Consider the following 22,082-nt stretch of genomic DNA (forward strand, 5'->3'; position numbering starts at 1 on the left):
TTTATAACACAATGTTTTCACGCTTTAAGAAACTTTTCTTGTTATAGGCTAACAATTTACATATTTGTCTTGTTATAATGTGAAATGTGTCATGTAATATTGTGATTCTGTATCAAGCAATAATGTGAAACTTTTCACGCTGTAAGAAGATAAATAAGTAGGCTATATTGATATAACAAGAAAAGTTTCTTTTTATACCATAAAAATTTCTTGTTATAACAAGAAAAAAATATTGTTAAAAAATGAAAATATCTTGTAAAAATATGAAAATTATCTTGTCACAACAAGAAGCCTAGCAATAGTATGTATGTAAGTAAGTATTAAAAAAGATTTGGTTTTCTTTACCTCAGAGTTTGTTTTCTGCCATAATCCAAAAACCAGTGGAAAAACCCCACAGGCTTTTTTGACGAGGAACCAGGGCAAAGTTATCTTCTGGAGTGGCCTACAGAAAAACATCATCCCCGGTTAGCTAAAGGCAGCACAATTGCTGCCAGCGAGCCTAGCTCTGGCCAGAGGAAACAAAATCCACCTACCATCACGGTAAAGCTGATTTAATAACGCTTGTTCGATTTGTACAAACATTGCAGAGTAAAAACAACAATTTGCAGCATTTCGGGAGTTTATGTTGGCTACCGACTATTTCCTGGCCTAGGAGCGGGAATATCCTGGAGTCTCAGATTTCTGCCCAGCAACAGGTCCCTCCAGGAAAACAGTCCGACACCTGACACTATGAAAGGTACACTTTTCGTTTTTGTATTAATGTCCTTTTTAAATCCACGTTATTATCGTCATTATTAAACATTGAGTAGTGAGCTGTACAGCTGATGGAAGGTGATTTAGTTAATGTTAGTTTGGGACAGAGTCAGCAACTAGCTACCAGTTTCTCCTTGTTTACCTAACCTGGTAGCCTCGCGTTTGTTAGCTTGTTAGCTAACAGTCGAAAATGCTCAGTCTCAAACAGTGAGTATTTCCCGTCGTTTTGTATTATTCCTTTAACTATTCCGTCTTATTGTGCCTGTAACAACTTTTTTCTACTCTTAATAGTATTTGTTTAAACCCTTGTTATCCAAACCATTACTTTCTATCCGGAAAATCCTCTCAGTCCATGTCCATTAACTCTTTGAAACCTGAGCGAATTGGCTTGGTTCCTTTTGAAAGCATTGGGGAAAACAACAAGAAATGTTCCACAGATCGCAAGAAATTAGTAACGTGACAAGATTTTTTTTGAGACAGTGGGATTATTAGAAAATTATCCAAGAAAGAAAATTTCTGCAAAACTATAAGTAATAAGTACATATTTAAAGTTGTGTTACAGATAAAATAGGATAAAATGAATACATATGTTTAGGTCGTTTTCTTGTTTGTTTTTGTTTTATTTATTTATTTGTTTGTCCTGTTTTCAGGTATTTTTCTTTTAACCTTTTTACTAATTTTCTTATCATTTATGGGCCATGGTTTGTACAGTTGCTTGTTGCCTCTCCCTGATGTTTTTGAAAGAAATCGAACCAATTTGTTCAGGTTTCAAAGGGTTAAACTTTACAAGGAAAATCTATAAAATAAGTGGATTTGTCTTGGAAATACGAAAGACATTACATAGCCTGATGTAATCACACCGTTAAACAACTTTTTCACTTAACAGTGATTCAATTTGAACATATGGGTGTTTTTCTCTGAGTGTGTATTCTATCTAAAATTTGGCAGGATAGAGTCGTTGTGTCATATTTCTCCTCCTTCCTCATCCTTCCCTCCCTTGGTTGCTTACAGCTCTCCGCCCATCAGAGAGTATTGGCAGTGTGTGGTGCACGGCGCGCAGCGTGGACTTGGAGATGTCTTGGAAGCATTACGCACGACAACACGATAAATGCGAAACCGTCTTTTAGAAGGACAGGACACTTTCAGTCTGAACTGGACTCAATTCCAACTTTTGGTTTGGCAAGCACCTCTTTCGCAGCCTCCTCAAGACGCTTTTCTCATTTTCTCCTGACGGCGGATGAAACTCAAATCTCCCCTTTCGCAGCAGCAGCAGCAGCGAGTCTGGAGGACTTCCCCTCCTCTAGTCCTCGGGTCACGGTGACTATAGAGAAATGGAAACGATGTAAATAGCTTGGAGGGGGGACACAAACTCTGCAGAGCAACAGTTTTTTTTAGATATCTCAAAAAAGAGAGGATGATACCACCGGCCAACATGATTCAGGACGAAAGTGGGGGCAAAGAGGACGAACGGGACCAGGATGAGACACCCAAATCCCCAACGGCGAACGCCAGCCAGCAGGAAACCAAGGTAGGACTGTCCTGTTATTATTTATTATTTACTATCCCCCAGATAGACGCATTTACTGTGGGACCCGCTCTGTGCATCACTCCAACTCTTATTAATAGAGCAGGGCGAACAAACTTCTGTCAACACGACAATAAAATCGACTCAAGGGGGACCAGCTCCCAAAAAAGAACAACATGCATGCAGCTATGTCACTTTTTATCACCGACTCACAGCATTTTAAAACAGCTTCAACTGCCGAAAATGAATACATTTAAGGGGGATACCATACCAATGACAGGGGAGGACTTCAAAAATGTCATCAGCTGTATTTGTAGGAGAGAAAACACGTTTAAAGTGCCGGAAAGAGTCACCAGACTCATTCTTCTTACAACAACGTCTAGGGATACCATGATATTAACATCATAATAAGAAAACAACCTTTTGATACAAAAGAGATCAGTTAAAACTCACTTTTGAGCAACACGCTCACTCTCTGTATGACTTACTGTTACAAAAATAGAAATGAATTGTTTTTTTTTCTTAAACCTAGAACTAATAGGGACTTTTGGTATTTAAATTTATTGTTGATAGAATTAGTGTTGATGTGAGGCAATTTAAAGATCTCAGTCAGCATCATAACAGTTTCACAGTGTGATGTAGAGGTAAAAAGCGTGATGAGGTGTTAATATTATGTGTATAAAATAATAAATAAGTGCCATATGGGTTTGTACTTTCCACTTGTGGCTGATGTAGGAAAGTAGGCTGTGTGATAGAGATACAGCACTGCCTCAGGCATTTTGCCATCTATGTGGGTCACATGTTGCCCAGACTACTACAATTAGCAGTAGAATATTGGACTAGTCATCATGCAAGTGGATGGCTGCATCAGCTCTCTGCTCCTGTCCCCAAAGCGCTTGCACAACACAGATGACACTCATACTTTCTCTTTATTATCTTCTAAATGACGGTTTGTGCACTTCAGAAAAACACTTCAAGCTTTTTCTGGAATCATAGAGATGTCCTCCTCGTTGTATTGTGTCTTTTACAGCTTGTGCATGTGAGCTCTGACTTTGGCACATCTGGTCAGTGGATATTTCAAAAGAGTCCTGGCTGACATTTCACATAAAACCGCTGCCAAACAACTATACTCCCGTCCAATATCTCATGTTATTAGTTGCAGGACACCTTAGAAAGACAAAAAAGTGATTAAGGAAACTGTTTAATCATCCTAACAGACAGTACAAGAAGCTCCACAGTAGGCTGAACAAGTTTTCTACCATTAAGTGAAGCTGTGTTTGTGTTTTTATTCTTCCTTTAAGAATACTGTGAGGCCTGAACATCAGAAGCGCAAGGTGAGCCTCCACTCTTGTGTAAACTGTAGCGTATTGCCGATTTTAGTCCATCATAACATAACAGCATACCTGCATGTATATGGAGGTAAAAGTTGTTTTGCGTTACAACTTTTACTGCTTTCAAAGATAGATTACTTAGTAACGTCAGTACCACGTAAGGTTTCATCCACAATCACCCATATTTCTAGAGGGCACCCTGAGCTGCATCTGTAAAAGTTTTTATTTACAATGATTTGATATTGTTATAATAACTGTTGTTGCTTTTTTTTGCATTACCCCTTCCAGCCCCCATTAACCTCCCCTTCTTCCTGCTCCTCGTTGCATGCACACATCCTCTCACTTTGCTGATTTTTAGAGATTTTTTTTTTAATGTACAAAACCACCTAACGGGAGAGATGTGCAGTGTCCTTTACCATTACAGCCTTTGTAAATAAGATAATACATGCAGAATGTCCAGAAAAACATATTATTTAAAATATTGCTTATCTAATTTAGTTATTTAAGTGAATTGAGTTAACTGTTTTACCATTGTTTTCTGGTTTTGGGTGTGTAAAAGCCATGCAATCTTAAAAACTAGAAGAGATTGCAGTAGGATAAATGTGTTCTATGTCTCTGGTGCATTCCTGTGTGTGGGCAGTAATGGTAGAGAGAGGGTCCAAATTGATTGTTTCCAGAGTGACCCGTAGAACTGATTGATCTTCACCATACCAAAGCTGCAATGATAAGCTCTCGAAACAATTTGTTCAGGACCCAGCACTGTCAGCAGCTGAAAATGTATGTATGTATGTTTATTCACAAAATGTTATTGTAGTTTAAGTCTGGGATATCATACAAGTATTTCAGCTCAGACTCAGTTGATGTACACTGGAACAAACTTTGAAGAGGATGAATCGACCTTTCTCCACCCAGCCGAAAAACAGTAAATCCCCACAGGTGTATACCTGTATACAGTTAATACATTTAAGCCTTCACTGTGTGCTGGGATTTAATGAATCATTAGGGATCCCTCCCTAACCATCCATCACTTAAAACATAATCTATTTCTTCAATCAGAGACCTGTAGCAGCACACTTGCAAAAAACCCAGAGTCTTAAATCACATTACAGTAGCTTAGAAATTCTTTATTGCCTGTTTGAGCCCAGAATTAAGTGGGTTTCACAGAAGAGGAAGTACATACTGAGAGGTTAAATGAGGAGTTGTCAGTGTGGAGTGTTATGAATGGCGTTACTGTAAAAGAGGAGCCTAAGGAGATTGATAGAGGCTGCAGCCAGAAGTGACGGCACAGCGTGTGAGAAATAGTGTTGATGCGATGCATTGCTCTAACCAGGAAATCGCATTACCTTCCAGGTAGGGAACCTCGAAGGTTTTCCACTGAGCAGTGATAACTTGCCCCGCGCAGTGGTCTTTTATCGACCATCGGACACTGAGACATTTCCCTCAAGGTTTTAGAGACTAAGTTTGTAATTTATTTAGGTTATTACAGGAATTGATTTACTTTACTCCGTTGCTCTCAAATTTCCCTTATAATTTTCTCTCCTCATTTATTCTCTCATGCAGTCTCTCTTTCTCTCCCCCTTGCTCCATTTTTCTTCAACTTTTTCTCTCTCTTTTTCAGCTGCAGAAACTCAAACGCTCCTTGTCCTTCAAGACCAAGAGCATCCGCAGCAAGAGCGCAGACAACTTCTTCCGAACCAGCAGCGACAACAAGACGGAGCTGCTGTCAGACGTGAGCAGCAGCACGGGCCATCTCTGCAACATAGGGATGGCCCCACCGCACACTACCAACATCCCCATCCCTCCGGTCCCTCCTGCCATCCCCTGTGCTCCTCCTCCTACATCGCGCTCCCAGTCACGCAACCCACTGCAAGTCGACTCAGCAGGACACTGTTTCATGGAGCACATCTTTAAGAAGCCCACGTTCTGTGACGTCTGCAACCACATGATCGTAGGTATGGTTACACTGCCTTCCTTCTTTACAAGTGTGTTCAGAATATCAAAAAAAGTACAGTGACAAGATCATCTAATGAACTTTGCAATTACAGCATTGAGAATAACCTTTTCATAATGCGCTTCATCAGATAACCTGATGAAGCTACAAGTAAAACCTTTCGGTCAAAATAAGCGAGTAATGAATATGCAATAAATGCACATATGGTATGAACACAGCAGGATGTAAGAGGTTATAGTCTCCTAAAGCACCTACCTCTGTGAAATACCCTGTTTCACCCAGTAAGAAAAAAAAAAAACACCAGTCAAGTGTATCGAAACACACTCCAACAGTGAAGCACCTGACACTGAGCCTCCAACTCGACCTGCTGACATGTGCCCAAAGTATCTCTGTCCTCCTTTTTTCCCACACTGAGCCAGGTTCCTCCATCTGTCTGCAGCAGTGTCAGATAGCCAACAACAGCGCCAGCTCTTCTACCTGTTCTCCCCTCGCCAGATGATGCGGATTCTCTGACTGCTCCCCTCCTTTTTAACCATCAGTACTGAGGGACCACTGAGTCTTTATATCTCAGGGCCTCTGCCGCATGATAATGACAAGGGCTGCTCGTACCATCTGCTCCACAAGCCCCTGATATCACGTTTGGTAGCGGATAAAAGACCAGTGGCTATGTCTGCAGGTTCAAAAACATGCTTGTAGTATTTATGCACTATACTGTAAACTGGAGTTACACCAATACTTTATCAGTTTGCCAGCATTCTTTGATTTTTTTTTTTATTATTGAGAGAATTTAGTTTTCTCTTCTGTGCAGTTGTCTGAGCTTCAGATTTCTCTCTTTAACCTTACAAAAGCAAAATCACCCATTCCCTTAAAATGGCTTTAAATGAATGAATGACCACTTTAGTAAAACTAAAATTCAGACCACCAGGAAATACAAGTGTACATGTGTACAACCCTTGTTGTTAACACTGGTCTGTTGTATGTGGTGTGGCCAGTGAGGCGCATCCAGAGTCTGTAGCCTCGAATGGGTCTCTGGTGGTCTGTTGATAATGAAAGTATGATGTCAGGAATGCCTGGCCCTGTGATAGGTGCAGAGCCCAATGGTTCACTCATGACAAAAGATGCTGCCCTCTTGTTCATTTGTCCTGTTTTAATGAGAGCACAGTGTGGTCAGCAGCAGAGGGAGTGGAGGGTAGTTTTCTCTGTTTGCGTTTGTGTGCGTGCTCGTGTGTGTGTGTGTGTGTGTGTGTGTGTGTGTGTGTGTGTGTGCGTGTGTGTGTGTGTGCGTGTGTGCACTTAGTGAGCTGCGATGGTGCTGACAAAGTCTGACTCTGTGTCCCAAAGTCAAAGAGCAGCCTATTTGTTAGAAATTGCAACAAGTGTATGGAGTTGAAAAAGTGCAGTGATTGTTTACAAGTGTTTCATAACAATGATGAGGGTGGGTAAGGCTCTGTGAAGGGAAAAATACTTGTAATTGAATGAAAATTAGTGCACAGCAAATAATATATACTAATTTCTATGTAAACAAAACCACAGTGTTAGTTCTCTCTCAAGTGCAATTAAGTGTTTTAAGAACAGATTTTCATTTGTGCTTTTGTCAGTCTTATCCTAATATGCAGATTAATACCAATATGCTAATATTTCAAAAGGCATAAACATTAAACACCCACCTTTGTCCTAAAGGAGGATCCTTTATTATATACAAGCCTGTACAAATTAGACATGTCATCCATAATAGAAATGGCTGAATTATATTATAGTGCTCACTGACTCATTCATAATAGGTTTACCAGATGAGGGTAGAGAAAAACTAGATTAGTAAATATTTAATAGAGCAATAAATATATTATCCCTTTTCTGTAGGCGTTCATTTTTGTTTTAAAACCTCCTGTATATAAGAGACATGCTCTGTGTTCAGTTGAACAATTATAATTCAATATAAGGGAAATAAAAACAGTCAATATATTTTAAGTGACATCACAAAATACAAACATGAAAGTCAACACTTTGCTTATTTCTTATTTATTTTTGTCTTTAAATTAATCAAACAGTGTTTTGTCTTACTAATGACAATAATCTTATTATGCCTGACAGGGAAAACATTCATACCCAGGAATGATTACACATTTATTTTAACAGTCAGCAAATAAGAACATTTTATCTTCTTGACTGATTTGTCACAAAAGACATATAAGAGGAAATTTGTTTTAGGATTAAAAAAAAAAACACTTTAAACTCTCATTGTTGAATTAAAAAAAGATTGTGCTGTGTTTGCATCCACTAGAGCTGTACAAATAAGACAAATGGAAGCCATGTAATTCTCAAAGCACCTGCAAAGAAGTGTTGTGTCTGTGCTCCTGTGCTATTTGCACGTATTTAAATTAGGTAATATGCATACATTTTGTGCAAAGTGGCCCCTTCTTATGCAAATAAGCCCCATTGCCAAAACAGTCCAATTCACAAAGATCAACTCTGGTGGAGTTATTAATGTCTTCAGACAGTTGGTGGTAACGAAAGCACAGTAATATACTGGGATATTAAAACCCAAACACTGTGTCTCTCTGCTGTGTTTTTAGGAATGCCTCTGCACCTCATCAGTAAGGACCTGTAGCTCGCAATCTGAAAATGTCAGTTTTCTTTGCCTCTGTGCCATTGTTCTGCATATTGTGTCCTTACAGCAAAGGCAACATTTGTACTTTGCCACATGGATGATATTAGATGCAAAAACATGGCAAATTGCACTTGGCTGCAACTTCATGGGTGTGTTTACACTGTAATGTCTTGAGTGTTTTTTTGAGACAGGGCAGATAGTGTTTGTAAGTGATGTGCAACTCATAGTGCCATCAGTGGCTGCAGTTCTTTCAGGCTGACAGAAGAAAAGTAAAGCTGTTCAGCACACAGGTGTTTTCACTTATATTGCCTGAGATCTTTACTTTTGGTTACTTTGGTCTACTGTGTGAGCGAATTTTGACATCTCCCTCACTCGCCTGTTTGTTGCACCTGTAGGTGCGGGACCTCCAAACTGTTATTACTGTTATTAGTTAACAGAGTTAAGCACAGCTGCGCCCATCTTTGGCCTGACCAGAAGTCTCATCAGTCAGTAACTAAAAACACTTGTGTGGATGGGCAGGGACTTTATGAAGAAATTAAGAGCATTGCGACTTAACTAAGAAGTACTCAGTGTGCACATTTTCCTATATTTATTCCAAGGATACTCTCACTCCTGTTGTGTTTCAGCCATGTTTTTTTTTCTTATTCATTACACAAGCTATGTGCAGTGTGCTGTTTTGACCATAAAAGCAGGTGTCCTTGTTGTGAGGCTCACAGTGAATTAGTTTCACTGGAACATAAAAATTCCCTGATCGAATCCAGGCTGATGCTGAGATATTGATTGCAGGTCCTCACAGCAAATGGCTTATTAAATAAACGTCTAGATGAGTGAATGGGAGGGTTATTTGTGGCTGACAGAGGGTGAAATATAATTTACAGAGTATGTAGGAAAAAAATAAAATATTCACTTCTTAGTTTGTGAACTTCTGTAACAAATTCCACACAAAGAGCTTGAAGAATTGTGTGTGTGTGTGGTACACTTCTTTAATAGTACATACTGTATGACACATGCAGATGGCAAATGCAGGAATGTAATCTACTATCACAAAATATCACTGTCACTCAATAATCACTGATATCCTGCATTAAATTTTAAGGGTTAAACAGTAATTTGCTCGCAAGGTCTCCTAAATGTCTCAAATCAACGCATCTAAATATTAGATTAAATTATAAGACAAGTTGATATTCAGCATGAATGACAGAGTAATCTGACTTGATTTACACCGACTAATCTGTGTTATAAAACCCCAGAGATGTATGTGACAGGCTTGCTTGGCCACAGAGAGAAATTAATCTGGGGGTCAGAGGTCAGTTAGTAGACAGATATGGCTGTTATGCTAACTGAGACTTTACTGCTCCTCCCTCCGGATACACACACTCTCAGTGTTTTTTTCTTTTCCGTGTTGTGAGGACCTTGTACTACACTACATTGATTCATTTTAGTGTTACAGCTGACAGCTGAAGTTGTCTGCCATGTTTTGGAAATGTCTGTTACACCAGGGCAGCATGAAAAAGTGCATTAAAGAATGTCAAACTTTATGGGTGCCAGCAGAGTAAATGTCAGCGCATGAAAAGTTTAAAGAAACTGACATGATAGCAGCAAGGCTTTAGTGATGGTAATCCTGGTCTGTCTTATAGATGGATTGCCATACATGTTTTTTATTTTTATTGTCCCCAGAATGAAGCCTAAAATGGCAATCCCCTGACATTTTATGTAGCGCTATCACATCTCAAAATTGTATTTTGACCAACTATTTGAGAGTCATTTCCATCAGCCTAAATTGTAATTTGTATATATTTCTAAGTACTGCATGATATCAGACTAAGGCTGCCTGACTAAGGGAGTGCTAAAAAAAGACAACTAAAAAACAGGAGCCGTGCAGCAAAAAGTTAAAACACGATCAACTTCTGGTGAAACACACTATTTACCCATGGAGGTATTATATTTGTAAATCTTTTTTTTTTTATATATAAATCTGTGATGCCAACACAATATAACGTCTATGAGCCAAGCGGGAACTCGTGGGCGGGGCCAGCAGGAGAAGCACCACTGTGTGTATTCAGTGGGCTGCATACTGCAGAAATGAAGCTAAAAACTTTTTTGATGCAACTCAAAAGGACTGAATAGGCGCCCTCCTGGTATGCAGTATCGGGATATTTTTATGCATCTAAGGTGTGCAGTTATTAGAGGGATTGAAATCAAATCCTGCACATTTGATTGGACTGCTAAAAAGTCTGAATAAAGAGTCTGCTGCTGAGTGCACTGCTGGCTTCACATGCACCTCCTTGACTGTTAGATCAGGAGGGTGAGAGAGATGAATATAACAGACCTCAGCCACATTGTTTTGGAAAAGAAAACAAAGGTTAGTCCCACTGATATCCAAACACACATCTCATCCTGTCTTTCTCCATATTGCTCTGTTAGCTCACGATGGGTGACGTGTGGTTTAAACGACCAGTGTGGATAACTAGTTGTGACCCAAAGTCTCATTTGATTTTTTTTTTTACATATATTTTTATATGTTTATATGTATTTAAATGTCCATTAACATAGGGACACAAGATTCAAACTGGTAAAAAATATTTTTTTCTTTTCACTGGGACCTTAAAGCCAACATAAACACACTTAACGAAATGAGAAGGGGGGGCTGGCCTTCGATGGGTGGTCTCCACCCACCTCTCCCTGACAAATGTGCCATATAGGGGACACTTCCACACTGCTTAACAAACCTGTAGCCACAATGCCTGATTTGGTGTGAATGCAGCCTAAGATTGTGAACATGAAACATTATATCTGCAAAACATCAGCTTTTTGTGAAAATGTTAGCATGCATTTCAGCCTGTTTTTAGTCTAATTTCTAAAAAACAGTTAATGTACTTAAAAGGCAGCTATACTCCACCTAAAGCAATCCATTCAGCATTCTAGGCCCTTTTCCTTAATTCTTCAAATGGAGAATGAGTTTTTTATTGGTAAAAAAAAAAAAAATCAGATGGCTGTGGGAGAAACTAATTTACGTCTGCAAATAAACCAAACAATGCTGATCAGGTCAATGTTTTTGAGGAGCTTAAGAAGGAGAGGAGGTGGAGGAGTTATTGTCACGATGAAGGTTATTTGCACAGGAAATCAGGAGGCGTGAAGTGAGAACGGTGGCTTAATATGGATCAATGTGTGGCTATTGTAAGGAGAGTGTGCAGCGTGAGAGAGATGCTGTCGAGAGGAAGAGTGGGAAATTGAGGCAGTGAGACTGTGGGAACAAAAATCAGAGGCAAGATGAAGAAGGTATGGAAAATCTGGCAGGAGTTCTGTACTTTACTGTTGAGCAAATGAAGAATGGACTTTAAACGCAGAGTAGCCAAGAAACTGCAAATGCCAGAGAGAGCAGCACTGTCACTCACTTTCCCCACAGCTGTAATGCCTTAAGGCTCTGGACTCTTCTCTGAGCCTCGGGGAAAAAGCACCTAAACACACGCTAATGTCATCACTCAGCCATTGCTGAAGGAAGATGACATGGACAGTTTCTTGTATGTTTCTTTCCTTCTTGGCTGTTTTGAGGCGTCTCATTATTCATCCATGTTGGAATGAATCAGCTAAAACAAGCCAGTCAAGAGCTTTTGCTTTCTGCCCCTGAGCATTTAGAGATGGACAAAAACTCGAGTCAGGGTGTCTTAAAAATGCTGTAGAGACAATGTTTGCTGACCTGAAAGAGAATTAAACAACATCATCAGTTGACCTGATTTAGAGTAGCCTAAAAATTTGTGCAGGTTGCTGCTGTTGTCGTTGTAGCAATCTTTGGCTGACCAATGAGGCCGGGATCACATTTCACCCAGTTTCCATCTCAGGTTAACTAACCCCGCCAACTCTGTGGCAATGACGCTCAGCCAAACAACACAAAAGCTTTAAATGGGAAATGCAGATCCAGTTTTCCACCCATTACTGCTGCCCAGTTCCAGATATCTGTGACACCAGTTTACGTTACAGCACATAAGGAGCAAGTAGAGGTTTTTTTTCCACTTGTTGGCTCAGTAAACGACACATGAGGGGCTTTGTCCCTTAAGTATCTTGTGTTTGCTGTCATGTTTGAGGATCATGTGTTCTGCTTGGTTTCATATTTACAGTTCAGTGTTTCCTCTGCTCACTGAGCCTCTTCACCCCTGCTCATCAAAATGATTACGCTGCATTTTTGAGGATAATCTGAACTGAAATGCTGGCAGTATTTACTTGCCACAATGCACAAAATACCACACACAACTTAATGTGAATTAAGTTGTCTACTCTCAGTGATGAAACTTATCGTCATCCTGCGCTCCCAACGCCCACAGATGTAGATCGATGAATCCTTTGTATGTTCATATTTTCACACACACAAACACAGAGTGTAGGCCAGAGCAGAGCACATGCTCATTGATTAATCAATAAAGAGCTGAAGGTGCATAGCTGCCAGACTACAACTAATAACACCACTCGGACTTGGTAACACAGTCCTCTCTTGTTAATGTGGAATGACTGTCAAATGATACACCGCTGCTGGCTGCAAGTGGTGTTTTTTGTCATGCAAAGTGTGTTGTGCATAATGGTTTCGAGATATTTTCTCTTCTTTGAAACCTCTCATTCCTTTTCTCATTGGTGAGGATGCATCATTTGACAGATTCTCCACACAAAAACAATTTCACATTTATTTGTCACATGAAATCACACAACTCCAGTGAAATGCAATCCTGTCAGCTCCTCTACCTTGTGCTTTGTAATCTAGTCCCTTTTTGCCTCTTCTTACATAGAAGGCTGCTGCTTTATAATTGTCCATGTTTCCAGACTGGATGCTGTGCACGTGTTAATGGTGTCCTGTATGGTGCTGGCAGCCCATGGCTTCTGGTTGTGAAATGATCTAACCATATTTTTAAGTATAGTTGCTTCTGTTGTTTTACAAACTAAATCCACCACAAACACAATTAATGACTTCATGTCATCAGTAATGTGAAGGTGGGGTCCTGGAACATGCTCCAGACTCTGGCTTCATCTTTCGTGTCATTGGGGGTATGTGTCATAGTCATTGACCTCAACAAGATGGCTGCATGGTCACTCCTTTTGAACTCAGGCAGCAACTCCACTCTGCACCAAACTCTGAACATTTAACAGTGATCCAGAGTGTTAATGCCCCTTGTAGAAAATGGTCATGCAGAATAAGGAATTGATAAGTCCTTTATAATAAGTAATATAGAACTGATATATTACTAATATGCATGCTCTAATAAGCAACTAGTTAATGGTGAATATGTCTCTCTTAATATATAGTGTTACCATTAGTCTCATATCGCATGCTTCCATAGTCCAGCAATAGCTTGTTCTAAGCTTAACTTCTAAGTCAAAGCCAGCCAGTCAGCTCAGTCAGTCAAACTTGTAATATTTGAACGCTATTTATTAATATTTGGTGTTCAAGCTTTGGCCATGTCACTCCCTCCAAGCATACAGGATCTCAGCAGAGCAAGGATTGGAAAGGGATGATAACTTCCTCCCTGGGGAACTTGGTCTCAAACCCTTAGGAAATGTATGTACATTTTTTTTTACAGCTGACAGTTTTCAACATTTTTTTCTGCCTCAGGCAGGAATATTGCCTGTGATACCTCAGTGTCTAGACAGTAATATTAATATCTGTGAACATTAAGAAGCCTAAACTTTTAAATAGGTGAGCTTCTATTTGCATGTTAAAACTACTGAAATTGAGCTCATTAAGTCTGTAAAATGACCGTTGAGGGTTGGATACCCCCTGCAGTATTACCCACTTAATGCATGCATGCATACTTTCCTGTTTATTTCCTTCAGTCTCACAAACATACACAATGACAGAGCCAAAACTCAGTGATCCTCATTAAAGACTGCATTGATACAATCTGTTGTTGTTGCCATGTGAGCTTCATTTTCTGCCAGCACCCTTCTCTTTATAATCTCCCATCTCCACCCTGAACAAGACTATCTTTCTCATTTTTGTTCCTCATCTATCTCTCTGCTCATGTTCATTTGTTACTCATCCACACACCTCTATGCACAAATGCACACATGCTGAATCTTCGCTGTTGCAATGTTGCATAACTTGGGTTCACAAATAAGTCAGATTAATCTTCATTTATTCCAGCAACTGTGAGTCACATATTAACAAGTGAGGGTGAGCCGCACACAGACAGCAGTTTGAAATGGCTTCACATGGTGGACAAGGCACTGGCTCAGTTACAGTCAGTTTGGTTAAAATGGTTTTGCAGAAGTGCAAGTCATGGTTAACATTTGCCAAATTTTGTCCTTGTTAAAATGTTCCACATGTCACTTCACAGGTTTTCCCCAGTGCATGCTGGGAATGACTCCAGAAACTCTAGGCTAGGAATAAGTGTGTAAAGACAATGAATAAACAGAAGACGGCATTCTGAATAATTTTTTCCGTTTCCTCTGCCTTTTCATTTGTAATTTGCTGTTCATTTAGGAACAGCCTTCCAGTCCAGTTCCTGACATGACAGATCTGAATTTGTTGCCTCTTTTCTGTGTGTGTATCAGGTACAACAGCCAAGCATGTGGTGTTCCTGGCGGGAAACACGGCAAAGCACGGCCTCCGCTGCAAAGCCTGCAAAATGAGCCTCCACCACAAGTGTGAGAACGGAGTGGGACAGCAACGCTGCATGGGCAAACTGGTAAGATGCATGACACACAATAGTATGTAAGATATGATGTAGACAGTACATTTGTCTCTTTGCTGTCAATAGTTTAGGAGATTCTGAGCTTATAATTACTGATGTCATTATGATAGAAATCAAATAGACATATTAGAATTGGCTGTCTGACCAATTCCCACCAGAATGTGCTTATTCAGAAATCACACTTAATGTGTGAGTGTGTGCTGGTACATCTGTGACCACCATCTATCCTCGTCATCGTCCCCATCATCGTTATATCATCACTCTGTCTGTCTGTGTGTTAGATAATAGTAATGCATCTCAGTATTTACAAAAATGCTGACCTCCTCATCACCTCCGTTAAGTTCTGTCATTCAGCTGTCAGCATGAACCATTAAATCAGGATCAATACAGTCACCCTGAAGCAGCTTCATAACCACTATTGAAGATGTCACACGTAACACTGTTATGATGTGTTTGGCATTTAGCAGTCTCTTTTTTGATATTTAAGTTGAGTCTTGTGAAAAAGGGGGTGTTAAATAATATTTGGAATAATTATCACATAATTTATTATTTCCAGCTTTTATATCTGGCAGAGGCAATGAGACTATGAAATGAGATTGTGAAAACTTTTCAGTGTCACAAAAATGAGAAAGTTGGCAATACTGATCAGTGATAATTATACTAAATAAATAATACTTTGGCTAAAATAAGCTGCTGTTGATACCTAATTTAGCTGCTTTACGACAGCCATTAACAAATATTTAACCATTAAAAGTTAAGAAAATATTTCACCTCTGTACATTTATTAACCCTTTACAAAACCTCACTAGAAAACCTCTGTCATGTTAAAAGACGCAGATTTTCATGGTGTGGGAAATGTTGGAAAGAAAAGGTTTATGTAACAATATGAAAGATCACAGAGATTACAGTCCTGGTTGATTTGACAGTATCCGTAGTTACTGTTGTAATAATTGCAGTTTGATTGTCACAGAGTTCTGGCAGCAGGGAAACAAACTGCTGTCGCTTTTATAAGATGTCAGGCAATCTTTCAGCAGCAGTTTGTGTTGCAGGGTGGATAGTTGATCTGTGAGTCTGGTCAGAGACGATCAAATCAGATCAGATCAGATCGATGGATCAGAGGAGAAGCTGCTGCAGAGACGAGTGAATGCAAACTATTAGACCCAGCGCAATTAATGATTGACTTTCATTTTTAATGTGCCTGGCATTCTGCTGCTCTCTTTTTGCGTGTACTCTGCGCTCCAAGAGTATGGTGCAATTTATAATTGAACTGTAAATATATTTTCTGTATATTTTTTTCAACAGTATACATATTTTCTAGTAGTGCTCCTAATGAAAAGTCCAGCTCAAAAAAATTAAAATCAATACATGGCGACAGATGTTTTGATTGTGGTGGGCCGACACAAATAAATGAATGTGTGGGAAACTCTGAGACATTTACTTAAATGAAATGCTTTGAAGTGACATAATTTGCTTTTCTAACATGCAATTCTATATAATTGTCCAAAGTCTATGAAATGCATCTGCAAATTCTTCTATCAGCAAATATATCCAGAAGATGCTTTACTTTAACCAATTCCTGCCTCTCTGTTAATGAGCTCTACATGGGAGCCATGGTAGCAGCAAAAAGGTGACCTTGAGCTTATAGGTCAATTTCAAATGTGCTTATGTGTTGATGTAAAAAACTAAAGCAAAACTGTCTAATTGGGTAGAATTTATTAAATAATTGTTCATGTCAATAAGTCAGCTTATAAGAGTTATTACCTCATAAATCAGAGGTAATGACCTTGTACTGTAATAATCTCCTAATTTATATTGAATAGACTGAGAGATAAAGCCTTGTTACTGTCATTGTGTGTCTTCTCCCTCCCAGCAACACACTTTCTGGTGGCCTGTTCTCATTTTTGGGTGATGATAATAGAGATTGTGAGCTATTATGTGATTCACAATCATCATCGCCCCTCGTCATCTGTGAACCTGCGTTATAACGAGACCATTTGGTTCTGGAGTTGGTCCACTGAGGGGGGACTGAATGTTTTTACTGGGGAGGGTTCAGTTACACCAGTGCCAAGAATCGTTCAGCGCTTTTACTTCCATAGCAGTCCAGCAAACTGGCAGTCAGGACTGAACTGGGACTTTTTAGTCATTCGCACACATCCCACACTAAAGAGAGAGGGACTGTAACACTGTCAGGTCATTTTATGTGTGATTTCCTACCTTTTCTTACTTTATTCCCCACAGTATTTGGCTACACCTTGCTTGAGAAGTTTTGGCTGGAGTTAATTAGGAAATTTGGAATACGTTGAGTTTGTGTTAATCAGCAAGAATAAAGTGCATAAATGTCATATGGAAATGATATGGAAGAGACAGTGTAGGCAGTCGTTCTCCTTTCCCGTTGTGACATCTTTCCATTAGATGCCTGAGGGATGAGGCCTGAAGATATGATCAGCTCTCAGGAGTGGAAAATGAGGTTGAGAGGTCAAGCATAAAAAGGGAAGTTTCCCCAGTGGAATACAGCTCTAAATTTGACTTATTCTAAACTTGGACACTTCTAGCCATGCTTGTTTCTCTTGGCTTGAGAACCCTTTAGCAGAAAAATTAAGTTACCTCATGCTCTGTATCTTTATAAACCATGAAACCAATGTATCATCATTTCATCATTAGGTTTCTGTACTTACTGAAACAGCGACAATGAATTCATAACAAATGTAGATTTTAAAAAATTGTGGTATTTAACACACAGGCCTTTGTGGTTCAGCTGTTTGGTTATATAACATTACTTCACCTTCAGATTTGGCAACAGTCAGCTAAAAATGTTAGATTTTTTAGTGACTGTAAAGCAGTGACATTCAACTTACGGGGCCAAATCTGGCTCCCAATAGTGTGCCAGGTGTCTAATTCACAGTTAAAATAAAGTGAGTCATACAGGGAATTGCTTTTGTACTATTAGTATACTTAAGGTGCCAGAGTGCATAAAACAGCATCAAAATAGAGCTTGTTTCTCAAAAAAAGTGCCAGTGGAGGATCCCCTGTACCCCCTGACAAAGGTCCTTATGTCCTAAAACCCTAGAAACATCATAAAATCCTTAAAACATCCCTAAAATCCTATACCCCTTTCCCACCAAAATTAGCATGTGGATGCAGGTTTTTCAAACACTTGCTAAGTTTAGGACTGCATTCCCACTGTGTGTGAACACACTGCTGGAGCACACAAGTCTGCTTTTCTGTCAGCTTTTGTGTGTGTGGTAGAGTTGTTTTGTTGGTGTGTCCATGCGACGACACAGACAGGTAGGAGAACGGGTAAACAGTAGACTCCAGAAGGAACAGATGTCTTTGAAAACTTGTTTGTGGTTTCTTCTCCTACTATATCTCTTCTTTATTCAGTCTCTGTCAAACTCGGTGCAGATGTATTTTGATCAGTGTTTTAGCACTGCTTAGGAGGACACGGACGGTAATTAGTGGTGGCATGTCATTGCATCTTACCAGTTAAGGAGCTAAAATTTCCGCAGTTACCTGGGTGTTGTATTCTCATCAATGCGGACTGGAGCCAGAGGTGATAAAAACCTGTGTCTACTGCAGATTCATATGACCCAGATGTGAATGATGATAATACCCATTCCACTTGCATTAAAAAACAGTTGTTAGCCGGTGGTAACAGGTTTTTGTGCAGTGGCAATGAGGCTCTACAAATGCCCTAAACTCCTAGAAAAATCCTAAGATCCTAGAAATGTCCTAAAATCCAACAAATGTCCTAAAATTCTAGAAATGTCCTAAAATCCTAGAAACATGTATTGGGCTGCTACGACTGGCCCCGGCCTCCTGCCATTTTGCAAAAGTGGCCCCCAAGCAAAGAAATTTTCCGTGCTGTAAAGGAATAATTTAGCCTTCAATAAAGTTTTGTTAATCACCCATAGTCTAACACACATTAGACCTAATGCAGCATTTTATTAAATTTCTCTTATATTTTCCTCCAATTTTCTGTTAGGTAGCCAATTGTTTGTTATTAGCATATGTAATGCCCCTAAACACCATTTAAAGGCAGGTGTTGTTTACTGTGCAAATACTTTGGATCTTGACTAAGGATTGGAGATATCATAAAAAAGTCTGTAAGAAGAACTTCTGCAGTAGTAAAATCAATGTACTGTTAAATAAAACTTAAAGTAAACTTGATTTTCAGCGTCAGTACTTTGTGTTACATGACAATCAAAAACTCAGTAATAAAAAATAATTCTGATGCTGTAAATGCCGTGTCAGCAGAAGGATGCACAGTAATTGAAATTAATAGAAAATGGTTTTGACATAAAATTAAAAGAAATAAAAAAGGCAATGCCTTAGCCAAGCGCTCCATGATGACAACTGGAGGAGGACGACAGGAGTAGGTGGCAGTCTCATAAGTAGCTGAGACTTAAGAATTCAAGAAATAATTGGCAGCCTGCATTTGAGAGCCGTATGTAAGCCAGGGGTGTCCAACCTTTTTTGAATGGAGGCCAGATTATATAATGTGAATACACTTGGGGGCCAACTGCTTCTCGCATTAAATAGGTTATTTTAAAAAAATCACAAAAAACAAGACAAACAGCTGTTTCATCTTTTAGTAAAATGTACTCAACTATCCTCTGCACCTGAAAGCAGCGGTCCTTACTGTCCACTTTCCTTTCCTTTGCTGTGGCCATGTAACTATTCCATTTACTTTTTCACTTTTTTACTTTTTACTGTTTATAAAAACACCTTAGTTCCAGCCCGATGCACGTGTACAAGTTGTATTATAGCATTGCCATTGTGAGGTGAAGGGGAAAAAATGCAAAGTGATCATGCTTAATCAGCCAGTATTGTGTGGCGGCTCATAATATATTTTGAAATTTAAGCTGAAGGCCATTTAAAATTGCTGCAAGGGCCACGAATGCCCCCCAGGCCAGACTTTGGACATACCTGAAGTAAGCAATTCAGAAGCTGAACGCACACAATATCATCCAAGGGTCTTTATGCCTCCACACCAGCGATAGCCGTGGCTGGAGTCAGTATGCCGTCAGGTTGTCCATCTGTCTGTATGTCTGTCCTTAAATCAGTCTATACGTATATCCATACGTCTGTATGTATGTCTGTACATTCATATTTCCATCCCATTCTTGTTAATGCCATGTCTCATTAACTCGTTAAGGGAATTTATTAAAATTAGGCACAAACGTCCACTTTGACTTCATGATGAACTGTTTAGAGGGTCCTCAAATTCAAATTCAATTCAATCATGAAGAGGACAGCTCCTCAATGAAATTATTTAATCATGCACATATGTTTCAGGAAGACGTGCTTGGTTGTAACATTGTTCTCCGCTGTCTGAAACATCTGTGCATGAATAAATACTTCAGTTGAAGTTCTGTCCTCATCTTGTCTTTTGTTCAATAGGAATATGCATACTGTGAATTACAGCACATCAGAAAGACTTTCTCCTCAGATTTCCCAAAAATCTAATGTAACAATCACTGCTGTCACAACATCAGCAGAGTGAATGAAGTCACTGACAGCAACATTGAGTGGTGTCTTTTGTTTGTAGCCAATAGGCTCACAACAAGTGTTCCTCTTTTAACCTTTTCCTTAATGAGTTTGAACCTGAAAGGCTGACATCTCAGTTCTAGAGATGGGTCTGAAGAGCTAAAGGGTTACTTATTTTAGCTTTCTCATCATGACAAGTGTCAAATGAAGAATTAATCACGACTGATTAGCGTTGCAGATTTCACCACCTGCCACTTGAATACATGAAATGTAAACAAACAGGGAAAAAGGCAGTCATCCAACACCGATCCTCACATCCTATAAAGAACCGAAAGGGATGAATGTTTATTTAGGACTACTTCAGAAATGAAAACGAGAGAAAGAAATGGTGAAAATCTGGAAATGTATACATCAATCATTCATCATCAGCCAAGTGTGCTGCAGTTTACTTAGTGGCCGAGGAGAATTTCAATCTTCTGTCCTTCATCTTTACTTAAGAAAGATCTAAAATTGATGGGGAGGTATCGATTGGATAGGACACAGGTGGGTAATGGATATATAAATGATAAATGTTTGAGCACCTTGGGAGATTGGAGGAGGACATGACAGGCAAATGAATTAAGACTCGGACTCCAAGACTATTTTTTTGCAGTCAGGTGCATGGCAGTGGACCTCCTGACATATTTTCTACTCCTGCATGTTTAACTCTGTATGTAACAAATCAGTTATTCATTAATGATGATCATGCAGAATTTAAAAGGGTAGTCTGTAATACTGTTATGCCTCCGTCTGTGACAGCTGATGCTGAAGTCCCATTCTTGCAAACACAGTATCTCAGGAACACCTTCAGGGAATTTCTTCAAAATTGGCATAAACGTTTACTTGGGCTCAAGGATAAACTGATTAGACTTTGGTGGACAAAGGTAACAGTCACCTCACGTCCATCCCATTTTCTTGGACACAGTATCTCAGGATTGCCTTGAGGGAATTTCTTTAACTTTGGCATAAACATCCACTTTGACTCAGGGATGAACATTTATATCTTAATTCATACTTACGTGTAAAATGTCATGCAGAGCTCCAGCTGGGTTGTAGACATGGTTTTCTGGAATCACAGAAAACCACAGAGACCATGCATCTCCTGAAAAATGGGACTTTGCATCAAGCACCGCAGAAGCTTGAATGGACATCAGGAAGTCAGATTTCCTGTCAGGCTTCACATCTTTTACAATAACAAAAACAACAAGCATGGACCAATTTGAAGAAAGTGTAGCTGAGCTGAAAAGCTTGAGTGTGATGTCAGAGAGTGTACCCAAAAATGTAAGCTTCTGAGAGGCAAATTTGTAAAATTGGGGACAAAAAGTTAGCAAAAAGGAGCATGAATGCAGGGGAGAGAAGATAATCACCATTTATTTATGCTGTCCTGGCTTCTCCCTTTCACCAAGAATATAGGGAGACCAAGTGTACCACAGTACTATATACAGTATGCACTTGGCGTGCGTGGAAGGTGCTGACACCAGCCTGCCCAGAGCGCACCAAGCTGCAGAAGAATGAATTAGACTTAATGACTTTGTGTCAGTGGTCAGAGTTGAAGGTCACTGTGACCTCAAAATCTTTTATTGTTTTTGTCCAAGTCTTCACCACATAAGAGTCTGGACAAACATGGATATAAACTGCAACTTGACTGGTTGGTGAAGGCGGTAATTGTAGTTTTGTTTGGATAGTAACGTGCTGAAAGTTATTTAAACTG

The 22,082-nt window shown here is 39.5% G+C and overlaps 1 protein-coding gene across 2 annotated transcripts in view; it reads left to right on the forward strand.

Annotated features, from left to right (window-relative positions):
* Window positions 1–704: 704 nt before the first annotated feature.
* The window catches only part of stac (SH3 and cysteine rich domain), a 42,842-nt gene continuing 21,464 nt past the window's right edge, over window positions 705–22,082 (forward strand). Inside the window, exons 1-5 of one of the 2 annotated variants that reach the window (XM_042501188.1) lie at window positions 705–736; window positions 1,765–2,281; window positions 3,580–3,612; window positions 5,228–5,561; window positions 14,706–14,839. In XM_042501188.1, coding sequence (XP_042357122.1) covers window positions 2,168–2,281; window positions 3,580–3,612; window positions 5,228–5,561; window positions 14,706–14,839 — 615 coding nt within the window. In that variant the 5' untranslated portion in view covers window positions 705–736; window positions 1,765–2,167. The remainder of the gene's footprint in view (window positions 737–1,764; window positions 2,282–3,579; window positions 3,613–5,227; window positions 5,562–14,705; window positions 14,840–22,082) is intronic. The other variant, XM_042501189.1, reaches the window with a different exon arrangement.

The sequence above is a fragment of the Plectropomus leopardus genome, chromosome 14 (genome assembly GCF_008729295.1).
Source record: "Plectropomus leopardus isolate mb chromosome 14, YSFRI_Pleo_2.0, whole genome shotgun sequence".
NCBI lineage: Eukaryota > Metazoa > Chordata > Actinopteri > Perciformes > Serranidae > Plectropomus > Plectropomus leopardus.